Source organism: Scyliorhinus torazame, chromosome 8 (genome assembly GCF_047496885.1).
Source record: "Scyliorhinus torazame isolate Kashiwa2021f chromosome 8, sScyTor2.1, whole genome shotgun sequence".
In the NCBI taxonomy this organism is placed as follows: Eukaryota; Metazoa; Chordata; class Chondrichthyes; order Carcharhiniformes; family Scyliorhinidae; genus Scyliorhinus; species Scyliorhinus torazame.
Window position 1 is genome coordinate 63,682,165 of NC_092714.1, and position 14,057 is coordinate 63,696,221.

The 14,057-nt window shown below is 59.4% G+C and overlaps 1 protein-coding gene across 1 annotated transcript in view; it reads right to left on the reverse strand.

The window, feature by feature from the left end:
• The window catches only part of spag17 (sperm associated antigen 17), a 382,475-nt gene that overhangs the window by 200,342 nt on the left and 168,076 nt on the right, over positions 1 to 14,057 (reverse strand). The window contains exon 25 of the mRNA XM_072513741.1: positions 6,575 to 6,709. Within this exon, the coding sequence (XP_072369842.1) occupies positions 6,575 to 6,709 (135 nt within the window). The remainder of the gene's footprint in view (positions 1 to 6,574; positions 6,710 to 14,057) is intronic.

The window sequence follows — 14,057 nt, forward strand, 5'->3', positions numbered from 1 at the left end:
AGGCATTGTTGGTTTTCATGAAGCAGATGGGAGTGGGGAGGGGAAGATCCATGAGCCGGGATTCTCCGAAATTCCAGCCAAGTCTTGACGCCGCCGTCAAAACCGGCGCGAGTGACGCCAGCGTCAACGGGCCTCCAGGCCCAGTTATTCTCCCCCGTCCTCGGGGGCTAGAACGACGCCGGAGTGCTGTGCACTGCTCCGGTGCCGAAGGCCGGCCTGTCACGGCCAGCGCGGGTCCGCGCATGCGCACCACGGGAGTCTCCGCGGCGGCCTGTGGACAACATGGCGGAGCCCAACAGGGGCCCGGTGCGGAGGAACATAGGCCCCCCCGGAATTAGCGCGCCCGCCGATCGGTTGCTTCCGATCGTGGGCCTGGCCACCGTGGAGGCCCTCCCCGGAGTCGGCTCTCCCCGCACCCCCCCACACCAGGACGGCCCCCGCAGCCAGAACGCCGAGGTCCTGCCGGGTAGGACCATACGCAAACGACGGCGGCGGGAATCGGCGGGCACTCGGCCCATCGAGGGCGCTGAATCGCTGCGGGGGCCGCTTTCAACGGCCCCCGACTGGCGCCGCGACGACCACGCCGGCGCGATTGGCACCGATTCTCCGATCGCCCGAGAATCGGCAGCCCAGCGTTGGAGTGGTCTGGCGGGATTCGTGCGCCCCCCCCCCCCCCCCGGCGATTCTCGGACCCGGCGTGAGCTTGGAGAATCATGGCCATGGTGTTTTTGCACCCGGGTGATAAAGATTTTTCTTTTTTTTCAAATGCCCACCAGGCATATTCTCAAATTGACTTTTTTTGTTGCAGACAGGTCTCTCTTCCATTCGTTGGAGAGGGTGGATTACTCGGTGATTGTGATTTCAGACCATGCCCCACATTTTGTGGATTTGGCAGAGAGTCTGGTCCCTCTCAATGTCCGCCATGGAGGTTCGAGACAGCGTCGTAGCAGATAAATGATTTTGCGAACGTATGTCCACCGCAATTGGGGAATATATTAAATTTAATAAGAGTGCATTTATCCATCTTCTCCATTGTGGGAAGTGATGCACGATCAAATAAACTCAAAGACGAGGTTGTATCATAACTGAAGGCTTTAATAGACTAGATCTGTTCCCCAGCGGCTTCGGTACAGAACGAGGGCTGCTGGGATGGCACTGGTTCTTATACCCCGCCTGTCAGGGCAGAGCTACATACCAAACAGCCAATGGTAAACTCCTCGGTTTACCCAATGGTCTACAGCCTCTCGGGTACTGCAATACCTGATAATACCACATTTACCCCCTGTTAAAAAAGAGTCCGGCGGGGGTGGTGGCTAGTGGTGACAATTGCATTTAACATGGTATGATCAGATATGGAGGTACCGTGATACCTCCTTACAGTGTTGTAGAGAATATTTACAAGCGCAGAAGATATATACATTCAGTGTTTATTTACAGTTACAGATCGGTTATACTGAAGCAATCAGTCGGTCGGGTGGCCTGGTCGTCCTCCTGGATCGTCTGAGCCTCGGTGGTGATTCTGGTGGGGGTCCGGGCGTCTGCGACTCCGGAAGCGTGGCTTTGTCCTCCATGGCAGCTTCGTCACCCCTAGACGGCGCTGGTGGGGCAAACGGTTGACACAAGAGGGGGGAGCGCCTGTAGGGGGCGTCGGTGGGTGGGATGGCCTAGGTAGGAGCGGCGGGAGGACCGATCCTCCAGTGAGGTGCTGTGGGGGTGTGGGGGTAAATGGTTCGGGTGCGCGTGGGGTTCCGGCGGGTGCCAGGTCCCGGAGGGAGACTGTGTCTTGCGGGCCGTCAGGGAACGCCACGTAGGCATACTGGGGGTTAGCGTGCATCAGGTGGACCCTCTTGACCAACGGGTCCGACTTGTGCGCTCGCACGTGCTTCCGAAGCAGGATGGGTCCGGGTGTCGCTAGCCAGGTTGGGAGCGAGGTCCCGGAGGAGGACTTCCTGGGGAAGACAAGGAGGCATTCATGAGGTGTCTGATTGGTGGTTGTACAGAGCAGCGACCGCATGGCATGGAGGGCCTCCGGGAGGACTTCCTGCCAGCGGGGGACGGGGAGAGTCCTGGACTGTAGGGCCAGTAGAACGGTCTTCCAGACCGTTCCGTTCTCCCTCTCTACCTGCCCGTTTCCCCGGGGGTTGTAACTGGTCGTCCTGCTTGAGGCGATGCCCTTGCTGAGCAGGAATTGACGCAGTTCGTCGCTCATAAAGGAGAACCCCCTATCACTGTGTATGGATGCGGGGAACCCAAACAGCTTAAAGATACCCTGGAGGGCCTTGATGACGGTGGCTGCGGTCATGTCGGGGCAGGGGATGGCGAATGGGAACTGGGAGTACTCGTCAATCACGTTCAGGAAATACGTGTTGCGGTCGGTGGGGGGGAGGGGGCCTTTGAAGTCCATGCTGAGGCGTTCAAAGGGACGGGAAGCCTTTATCAGGTGCGCCCTCTCTGGCCGGTAGAAGTGCGGTTTGCACTCCGCGCAGATTTGGCAGTCCCTGGTGACTGTCCTGACCTCCTCGATGGAGTAGGGCAGGTTGCGGGTCTTAATGAAGTTGAAAAAAACGAGTGACCCCCGGGTGGCAGAGGTCCTCGTGGAGGGCTCGGAGGCGGTCCACTTGTGCGGTGGCACACATGCCGCGGGACAGGGCATCGGAAGGCTCGTTTAGCTACCCAGGACGGTACAAGATCTCGTAGTTGTAGGTTGAGAGTTCTATCCTCCACCGCAAGATCTTGTCGTTCTTTATCTTGCCCCGCTGTGCATTATCAAACATGAACGCCACCGACCGTTGGTCAGTGAGGAGAGTGAATCTCCTGCCGGCCAGGTAATGCCGCCAATGTCACACAGCTTCTACTATGGCTTGCGCCTCTTTTTCGACCGAGGAATGGCGAATTTCTGAAGCATGGAGGGTACGGGAGAAGAAGGCCACGGGTCTGCCTGCTTGATTGAGGGTGGCGGCCAGAGCTACGTCGGACGCATCGCTCTCGACCTGGAAGGGGAGGGACTCGTCGATGGCAATCATCGTGGCCTTTGCAATGTCTGCTTTGATGCGGCAGAAAGCCTGGCGGGCCTCCGTTGACAGGGGGAAGGTTGTGGACTGGATTAGGGGTCGGGCTTTGTCTGCGTAGTTGGGGACCCACTGTGCGTAATAACTGAAAAACCCGAGGCAGCGCTTCAGGGCCTTGGGGCAGTGAGGGAGGCGGAACTCCATCAGGGGGCGCATGCGTTCAGGGTCGGGGCCTATAACTCCATTTCACACTATGTAGCCGAGAATGGCTAGGCGGTCGGTGCTAAATACGCATTTATCCTTATTATACGTTAAATTAAGGATTTTCGCGGTCTGGAGACATTTCCGGAGGTTGGTGTCGTGGTCCTGCTGGTCATGGCCGCAGATGGTGACGTTATCAAGATACGGGAACGTTGCGCGTAAGCCATACCGGTCAACCATTTGGTCCATCTCGCGTTGGAAGACCGAGACCCCATTAGTGACACCAAAGGGAACCCTTAAAAATTGGTAGAGCTGCCCATCTGCTTCGAAGGCAGTGTACTTGCGGTCACTAGTGCGGAGGGGTAGCTGATGGTAAGCGGAATTGAGATCCACCGTGGAGAAGACCTTGTATTGCGCGATCCTGTTCACCAGGTCGGATTTGCGGGGAAGAGGGTACACATCCAGCTGTGTAAACCTGTTGATGGTCTGACTGTAGTCAATGACCATCCTATGTTTCTCCCCGGTCTTCACCACCACTACTTGAGCTCTCCAGGGACTGTTGCTAGCTTCAATGACCCCTTCCCTCAGTAGCCTTTGGACCTCTGACCTGATGAAGGTCCGGTCCTGGGCACTGTACCGTCTGCTCCTGGTGGCGACGGGTGAGGTTCGCAAACAGGGAAGGCGGGTCGACCTTAAGGGTCGACAGGCCGCAGACAGTAAGGGGGGTATAGGGCTGCCGAATTTAAAGGTTAGGCTTTGCAAGTTACATTGGAAGTCCAAACCCAGGAGTGTAGCCGCGCAGAGGTGCGGCAGGACATAAAGGCGGAAATTGTTGAATTTCCTGCCTTGGACAGTGAAGTCTGCTAGGCAGAACCCCTTTATCTCCATTGAGTGTGACCCGGACGGGTCAGGGAGATTCTTTGGTTTACAGGGTGGGTAACAAGTGAACAGCGCCTTACCGTGTCGGGATGTATAAAGCTCTCCGTGCTCCCAGAGTCGATCTGGCAAAACGTCTCGTGGCCGTTGATGAACACCGTTGTCGTTGCAGTCGCGAGTGTCCGAGGTCGATTTTGGTCCAGCGTCACTGAGGCCAGATGGAGCAGTTGCGGGTTGCGATCGGGCAGCGTGTAGTCGGCCGTGCTGGGGGCCTGGGGTCCCATCCAAGATGGCGTCTCCCATGGATCGCACATGGTGGTCGGGGACGGACAAAATGGTGGCGGGGATGGACAAAATGGCGGCGCCCATCCTTCCAGCGTTGTGTCCGAGGGGCAAGATGGCCGCGCCCGTGGGTCGGACGTGGCCCTAGGATAGGGGGGTGGCGGTGAGTGCTGGCCGCCTGGGGCCCGAGGGGAAGATTGCCGCGGCGGTCCGGAGTCGCTGGAGACCGCGGCCGCAGCTCGTGCTTGGCAGACCCCCACAAAATGGCCCTTCTTGCCGCGCCCCTTGCAGCTGGCGGTGCGGGCCGGGCAGCGCGTGCGGGGATGCTTCGCCTGCCCGCAGAAGAAACAGCGGGGTCCAACAGAGTTAGTGGGCTGTCTTACTACGCAGGCCTGTGGGGACGCGGGGAAGGTCAGTGGGGCTGCCGCTGTGAGATGCCACACAGCCCATGGGGCCGGCGCGCGGTCGGGCGCATAGGACTACGCGTTTCTGGAGGTAACATCCACGGACCCTGCCAGGGCCCATGCGTCTCTCAGTCCCATGGTGTCCTTTTCTAAGAGTCTTTAGCAGATCTCTGAGGAGCTCATACCTGCTACGAAGGCATCCCGGATTAGAAGTTCCGTGTGCTCGCTGCCCGAAACTTGCGGGCAGCCACAGTTTCTGCCCAGCACCAGTAGCACACGGTAGAAGTCCTCCAGCGATTCCCCGGGGCTTTGCGTATAGTTGCAAGCAGATGACGCGCGTAGACCTGGTTTACAGGGCGTATATAATGTCCCTTTAACAGTTCGATCGCAGCATCATAGTCCTCCACCTCCTCAATGAGGGTGAAGATTCCAGGACTTACTCTCGAGTGCAGGAGATGCAGTTTCTGTTCTCCTGAGGGGGTGCCTCCGGCCGTCTCGAGGTAGCCTTTAAAACACGCCAGCCAGTGCTTAAATATCGCCGCCGAGTTCTCCGCGTGGGAGCTGAGTTGTAGACACTCCGGCTTGATTCGGAGATCCATTCTTTCAGCTTAAGAGTAGTCTATTAAATTGATGCACGATCAATTAAACTCAAAGACGAGGTTGTAACATAACTGAAGGCTTTAATAGACTAGATCTGTTCCCCAGCAGCTTTGGTACAGAATGAGGGCTGCTGGGACAGCACCGGGTCTTATACCCCGCCTGTCAGGGCGGAGCTACATATCAAACAGCCAATGGTAAACTCCTAGGTTTACCCAATGGTCTACAGCCTCTCGGGTACTGCAATACCTGATAATACCGCAGGAAGCCCTTAAGGTGGTTATTGTGTGGGGTAGGGGAGATAATTTCCAATTAAGCGCATATGGGAGGGACTGCGAGGGTGGAACTGAAAGGGCTGGGGGACTCTATGCATTAGCCACTAATACTCAATAAAACCCCAGAGTTGCTGGCAAGTTAGAAAAAGCTGCAGGCAGAATTTGAATCACTATTAACGACCAAGGCTGTGGGCCAGTTGTGAGTTTCAAGGGGTGTATTCTATGAATACGGGGAGAAGGCCAGTCGCCTTTAGCTCATCAACTGAGGCGGCAGGCATCTTCCCGGGAGACTGTGCAGGTATGGGACTCCAGTGGAAGTCTGGTTTCTGCCCCGCTTTCTCACTATATATATTGAATGTAACCTAATGTGCTCCTGTTTGAAGGTTGGTTAAGTCTTTTGGATGTTAAAAGGACAGCTGAAACGATTACTCAGTCTTTGGGGGTTATCTTTGAATTAATGGGTGTTAAGATATTCAATGGCTGTTTTAAAAAGGTAAACTTGAGTTGATAGAATAAACATTGTTTTGTTTTAAAAAACACTTGTCCATTTATGCTGTATCACACCTGTAGAGTGTGCCGTGTGCTCTCCACACCACAATCTATTTAAAGTTTAGGGTCAGTTGAACTCCATACTACACTTTGGGGCTCTCTAATCTCTGACCCATTACCCTTGCTGATATTCAGGAAAACAAAAAGTTATGAAGAGTAGGGCGACTCACAGCAATGGGCATATATGGAACATGGTAGAAATTCATTTTTAGAATGTAGGGAAATTGCATTGGAATCAAAGTCTGCATTTCTGCAAGACAGCGCACCAACAAAAGTGAGATCATAAATTAGTTGCAATTGATCTTCTTCCAATATAATTGAAGTTACTTTAGTTTTTAATGGACACAAATTATTAATTGTACCCATGACATGTATTTCTCACCTGTCTCATAATTTTCAGACCCTGCTTTTTCTAATGGAACTTCTTCATGGTCATCCAGTATTTTTATAGGATCTTTAATATAGGTAAAGAATTGATGTCTGTCTTTCATTACACAGACCTGAATAATTGTTGAACCTGTTGAAAAGAGCAAGAAGATACTTTGTAATCATTTTGGCAGAAACTAAAGTTGTATAAAATTCACATGTCCCAAAAACATATTTGATAAACAGACAGACATCCTTCGAATTGGAGGCACTCTATTTAATCTGCAGTACAAACCTGGCTGCCTGCTGCAGTTGTTCCATATGATCTCCTCCTCCCATGACAACATGATGGTTAAGAATAGCTATGATGAAGCAACATCAGTACACTTTAAGATCTGCAGTGGGATCAATTTTCAAGATTGTCAGGTAGATGCCAATGTGGTAGCCACGTTTGAACAACTTGGCTAGAAGCCCTGAAGCAGTTATACCTGGGACATTATTGAGGCTTGTAGCCTTTGTCATGCCCAGTGCACTTAGCCATTTCCTAATGTTATGTGGAGTAAACCAAATTAAACGGAGACTGGCATCTTTAATGCTGGAGACCTTTGGAGGGAGCCAAGATATATCATAATAAATTGATTAACAAATACAGTAATTAGTTACTATATGCGCAACTTATTGGTCTCATTAAATGCACCAGACAATACAATGCTGAGACCATGTGCACGATTTACAGCCGAGTCCTTCCGGAATCGGGACCGGACCTGCGAGAGGCCTCTTATGGGATTCCCAGCTGTCGTTACGCCTCGCAAGATCTCATTAGATTTTGTGAGATGGGGCAGCATGGTGACGCAGTGGTTAGCACTGCAGTCTCACGGCGCCGAGGTCCCAGGTTTGACCCTGGCTCTGGGCCACTGTCCATATGGAGTTTGCACATTCTCCCCGTGTTTGCGTGGGTTTCACCCCCACAACCCAAAGGTGTGCAGGCTAGGTGGATTGGCCACGCTAAATTGCCCCTTAATTTGACAAAATGAATCGGGTACTCTAAATTTATTTTAAAAAAAGATTTCGCGAGATGCCGCAATCTGTATCGCCTACAATGAGCAGGATCCAGACTTTAACTTTGCCGACACCAGATCGAACCAGCGCTCAGGATCTCTGGGCTCACCAAGGAGACCCCAGCCGCGTGCCGTTTATTAGCACTGGTCTTCACAAATGGGGACCAGGCAGAACGGCACTTGTGGGGGGGCATCTCCCAGGCGATCGGAGGCCACTGAGTGGTTGGTATCTGGGCAGGATGGCACACATGCACTTGATGGCACCTGGGCACTGCCAAGCTGGCAGGAGTGCTGGCAGTGCCCAGGTGGCACTTTGCCCATGTCGGGCACGGTCCTGAGGGTGCACTGCCCATATGAGGTGGAGTGCGGGGAGCTCGATGACCCCCCAACAGATGAGTTGGAGCATTAGGGGAGTCTGCAGGCCAAGTTGGGGGTCGAGAGATCGGGGCGCCAGTTAAAAATAGTGCGAGTGCAGGAAATGCGACTGAGTATGACCTCGGTGGGGCCTTCCACGCTGAGGCCCGAAAATAAACAGAGTGCCGGTCCATAGCTGGATCATTCCCGGTGCTACAAGTGCCAGGAATACCCCTCTGATCAGCGGGGCGTTAATGGCGCTGCTGCCGTCGGAGAATGGCACGGGTCTGCGCAAGGCAGCCGATTTTCGGCCAGACGATATTCTCCCTTCCGGATGGGCCGAAGTCCCGTCGATGTGATGACCGTTCACGTCGACGTAAATTAAACCTCCTTTTCATCGGCGTGACCCTGTGTTCCAGGGTAACGCCGACCAGCGTGGAGGTGAGTGACGGCCTGGGGGGTTGGCTCTGGGCAGGCGATGGCGTGGCCGCAGTCTGAATGTGTGAGGACAGGTGTGTCTCGGGTTGTGTGTGTGTGTGTGCGCGGCGGGGGGGGGGGTGGTTAGAGTGGGCTGGGCTCCGGGGGAGTGCCGGGAGGAGGTTGGGGGGGTCCGTGCCGGGGAGGAGGTTGGGGGGGGTCCGTGCCGGGGAGGAGGTTAGGGGGGGTCCGTGCCGGGGAGGGGGATGGGGGGTCCGTGCCGGGGAGGAGGTTGGGGTCCGTGCCGGGGAGGAGGTTGGGGGGGGGTCCGTGCCGGGGAGGAGGTTGGGGGTGGTCCGTGCCGGGGAGGAGGTTGGGGGGGTCCGTGCCGGGGAGGAGGTTGGGGGGGGGTCCGTGCCGGGGAGGAGGTTAGGGGGGGTCCGTGTCGGGGAGGGGGATGGGGGGTCCGTGCCGGGGAGGAGGTTGGGGTCCGTGCCGGGGAGGAGGTTGGGGGGGGTCCGTGCCGGGGATGAGGTTGGGGGGGGGTCCGTGCCGGGGAGGGGGATGGGGGGTCCGTGCCGGGGAGGAGGTTGGGGTCCGTGCCGGGGAGGAGGTTGGGGGGGGTCCGTGCCGGGGAGGAGGTTGGGGGGGGGGACCGTGCCGGGGAGGGGGATGGGGGGGTCCGTGCCGGAGAGGAGGTTGGGGTCCGTGCCGGGGAGGAGGTTGGGGGTGTCTGTGCCGGGGAGGAGGTTGGGGGGGTCCGTGCCGGGGAGGGGGATGGGGGGTCCGTGCCAGGGAGGAGGTTGGGGGGGGTCCGTGCCGGGGAGGAGGTTGGGGGGACCGTACCGGGGAGGAGGTTGGGGGGGTCCGTGCCGGGGAGGGGGATGGGGGGTCCGTGCCGGGGAGGAGGTTGGGGTCCATGCCGGGGAGGAGGTTGGGGGGGTCTGTGCCGGGGAGGAGGTTGGGGGGGTCTGTGCCGGGGAGGGGGATGGGGGGTCCGTGCCGGGGAGGAGGTTGGGGGGGGGTCCGTGCCGGGGAGGAGGTTGGGGGGGTCCATGCCGGGGAGGAGGTTGGGGGGGGGTCCGTGCCGGGGAGGAGGTTGGGGTCCGTGCCGGGGAGGAGGTTGGGGGGGTCCGTGCCGGGGAGGAGATTGGGGTCCGTGCCGGGGAGGAGGTTGGGGGTGTCTGTGCCGGGGAGGAGGTTGGGGGGGTCCGTGCCGGGGAGGGGGATGGGGGGTCCGTGCCAGGGAGGAGGTTGGGGGGGTCCGTGCCGGGGAGGAGGATGGGGGGACCGTGCCGGGGAGGAGGTTGGGGGGGTCCGTGCCGGGGAGGGGGATGGGGGGTCCGTGCCGGGGAGGAGGTTGGGGTCCGTGCCGGGGAGGAGGTTGGGGGGGTCTGTGCCGGGGAGGAGGTTGGGGGGGTCTGTGCCGGGGAGGGGGATGGGGGGACCGTGCCGGGGAGGAGGTTGGGGGGGGGGTCCGTGCCGGGGAGGAGGTTGGGGGGGTCCATGCCGGGGAGGAGGTTGGGGGGGGGTCCGTGCCGGGGAGGAGGTTGGGGTCCGTGCCGGGGAGGAGGTTGGGGGGGTCCGTGCCAGGGAGGAGGTTGGGGTCCGTGCCGGGGAGGAGGTTGGGGGTGTCCGTGCCGGGGAGGGGGATGCGAGGGCAAGTGAGTTGGTCCACCTGGCCAGGTGCCAGCCTCCAACAGTTGGACCCATGCGGTCCATGCCACCTGGCTGGGGGGAGGAGGGGATATGGGCAATGATGACATGCCGTCGTTCCCCTCCCCCCCACCAGGCCGTCATGTTTTCCGATCATCCAGCGATGTTGGCCTCCGTGGCGGCAGCCGCTAATGTCTATGTTGCCCTGGATGAGGAGGAGGAGGAGGAGCGTGCCAGAGAGGCGGCGCAGGCTGCCGCAGAGGGACAGGCGGCAGCCGCCCAGGCTGGAGGGACACCTGACCGACAGGACGAGGAGGGGGAGGAGGACGTCGCGGCCCCACGGCAACGGAGGCACCCGAGGGCGCCCCGTGTGTACCGGCCCCGGCAGTCATACCAGGACCTCACGGACCGGGAATGCAGGAGGAGACTCCGGATTAGGCGGGAAACCGTGGCACACATCTGCCACCTGCTGGCACACCTGTCACCGCGTGGCACTGTCGGGGACACCCTCTCCCCGTGTCCGTCAAGGTTACGGTGGCCCTGAACTTTTTTGCAAATGGGTCATTCCAGGCACCGAGTGGGGACCTGTCCGGCATATCGCAGACATCGGTGCATCGGGGCAGTGACAGATGCCCTATATGCCATGGCGCACCGCTACATCCGCTTCCCTGTGGACCGGGCCAGCCAAGATGCCCGGGCCGTGGCTTCTCTGCCGTGGCCGGGTTCCCCATGGTCCAGGGCGCGATCGATGGGATGCACGTCGCCGTGCGGCCACCTGCAGATAACGGGGCCGTGTTCACCAATAGGAAGGGGACCTATTCAATGAACGTACAGGTGGTCTGCGACCACCGCATGATGATCCTGCACGTCTGCGCCCGTTACCCAGGCAGTGTACACGACTCATACGTGTTGTCGCGGTCATCCATCCCCGGCATGTACGAGGGACGCCATCCCCGGCTGAGGGGCTGGTTGCTGGGCGACAGGGGCTACCCATTGCGATCGTGGCTGATGATGCCTATACGGAGGCCAGGCAATGATGCGGAGAACCGCTACAATGATGCCCATGTAGCGACAAGGGGAGTGATAGAGAGGTGCTTTGGCGTGCTGAAGATGCGTTTCAGGTGCCTGGACCTCTCTGGGGGCGCTCTCCAGTATCGGTCAGATAGGGTCGGCCGCATCATTGTGGTTTGCTGCGTCCTGCACAACATAGCCCAGCAGAGGGGCGATGTGCCGCAGGCAGAGGAGGGCGGAGTGGAGGAGCAGCAGGAAGAGGCGCAGTCCTCCCCAGATGAGGGGGATGGGAGTAATGGTCAGGGCAGACGGGGTAGACACAGGCGGGTGGCTGTCCACCGTTACCGGCTGGCCCAGCGGGCACGGGACAGACTGATAGACGCCCGCTTCACTGTCTAGATGGGCGTGGGAATCGGGTAGTATGGCCACAGACCGCACACCATGGCAACAGCCGACCACCCACACCCCCCACCCATCCAGCACCCTCACCCCCCTCCCCAACCCCACCCACCCCACCCGCATGCACCCCCCCCCCCCCCACATTGCCGATCCACCTGCGGCACAACGGGCCGGGCTCACACAGTTGCGGGTGGACACGTGTCTATTGCAGGCCATGGAGGATGATGACAACCCGCCCTGCGGTGATCTCCTGGCTCCACATCGTTGGACTATGTCTGACCCATGGCCACAGTACCACCATCCACCCGGACCATCCCTGCATGCGGCTGTGACACTGCAGCGCACGGTCCTGTCCTCTGCCCGGGGGGATGTTGATGGCGGCCCAGGGGGAACGGGGCAGACTCACCTGGGGCTAAGGTAACACCACCCCTCACACACACACTTGCGCTCAACGTACATGACACCCCCGCACGCTTTGGACAGAGCACAAAGGCAGCTTCTGTAGGTGTAACATTGACTTTAATAACCAAACGAGTTCATGCACGTGCCCTAGCCCCTAAAACTCATCTGTGCCCTGCACCCGTGCCAACTTACTCAGTGTCTAATTGTTTGGCCTTACGGACCCCATGACTACGTCTACGTGGTTCCCCAGACGGTACAGCAGAACTGGAGGTGGACTCCTGTGATTCCTGCCCTCTGACACTGGATCCCTTTGGCGGCCGTTTCCTGGGGCGTCCTGGCCTAGATGGGCCAGGCTGCGGCCCGGGCGACTGGTATGGCGAGCTGCCAGCCTGTCCTGCCCGTTGCCCACCCGATGCACCTGGGACAGAAGGGGAGGAGTCCGAGGTGTCGCGGTGTTCCGGGATCTCCCCTACAGAGGGAGCCGGGACGGACCACACCACCTCCTCCTCCCTCGGGGTGCCCGATGGCCCCCAGGCCTCTACATGGGTGGGGGATGCAAACGGACTGGCCAACCGACGCCCCCCCGACATCTGGCGCTGCCAGTCCTGGAGGCCCGTGCTAGTATCGACAGGGGTCTGCAGGTTTGCAGCCATGGAGCCCAGGGGGTTGGCAAACCCTGTCTGTGACAGTGCGACACCGGCTCGCACATGGCCACTGGCGCCGATGCCCTCAGCGATGGCCTGCAGAGACTGGGCCATGGCCTGCTGAGACTGGGCCATGGCCTGCAGAGACTGGGCTATGGCATTGAGCGCCTCTGCCATCTGTCTCCCGTGGTGTGCGAGGGACATCCTGCGGGCGTCGCATGCTGGAGGGTCCGGGTCTCTCTGTCTCCCGTGGCCTCCGAGGGGCATCCTGCGGGCGTCGCATGCTGGAGGGTCCGGGTCTCTCTGTCTCCCGTGGCCTCCAAGGGGCATCCTGCGGGCGGTCTGCATCTGCGGGGATGGGTGCCTAGACGTTTGGTCCTGCGATACACAATGAAGCATGCATGGTTAGACATCAGGCAGTGATCAGGTGATATGGGGGAGGGGGATATAGGGGAGGGGGGATATGGGGACGGGCTGTTGGTGGCTCACTTGCTAGTACGCCCCCGACCTCTGCATCAGCAACCTCCCGGTCGTCAGGTCCGCCAGCCAGTTCCAGGGCCCTTTCCTTGTGTTCGGTCAGTGGCCTCTCATCCCTATTGTTGTGAGCGCGCTTCTCCTGTGGGGGTGGGGGGGGGTGGTGGCAGGGGTAAAAGGCAACACTGTTAGGCAGGTATATGAATGCACGCCATCGGTTGCGCGTGCATTGCAGAGGTTAAGGTTAGGGCTGGATTCACTTGGGGATATGGGGGAGGGGGGATATGGGGGAGGGGGATATGGGGGAGGGGGATATGGGGAGGGGGGATATGGGGGAGGGGGATATGGGGGAGGGGGGGATATGGGGAGGGGGGATATGGGGGAGGGGGGATATTGGAGAGGGGGGATATGGGGGATATGGGAGAGGGGGGATATGGGGGAGGGGGGATATGGGGGAGGGGGGATATGGGGGAGGGGGGATATGGGGCAGGAGGGGATATGGGGAGGGGGGGATATGGGGGAGATGCGGGAGGGGGGATATGGGGGAGGGGGGATATGGGGGAGGGGAGATATGGGGGAGGGGGGATATGGGGGAGGGGGGATATGGGGAGGGGGGATATGGGGGAGGGGGATATGGGGGAGGGAGGGATATGGGGGTGGGGGGATATGGGGGAGGGGGGATATGGGGGGATATGGGGGAGGGGGGATATGGGGGAGGGGGGATATGGGGGAGGGGGGATATGGGGGAGGGAGGGATATGGGGGAGGGGGGATATGGGGGAGGGGGGATATGAGGGAGGGGGGGATATGGGGGAGGGTGGATATGGGGGAGGCTCACCCTGCCTGCTCTGACGAGGTTGTTCACCTTCTTGTGGCACTGGGTGCCTGTCCATGGTGTCAGGGCCGCAGCGCTAACGGCCTCTGCCACTTCCCTCCACAGACGCCGGCTGTGGCGTGGGGCAACTCTGCGGCCGTGCCCGGGATACAGGGCGTCCCACCTCTGCTCCACTGCGTCCAGGAGCGCCTCCACATCCCGTGACTCGAACCTCGGGGCTGAGCGGCGGCCGGCCATCCAGTCGGGTGTT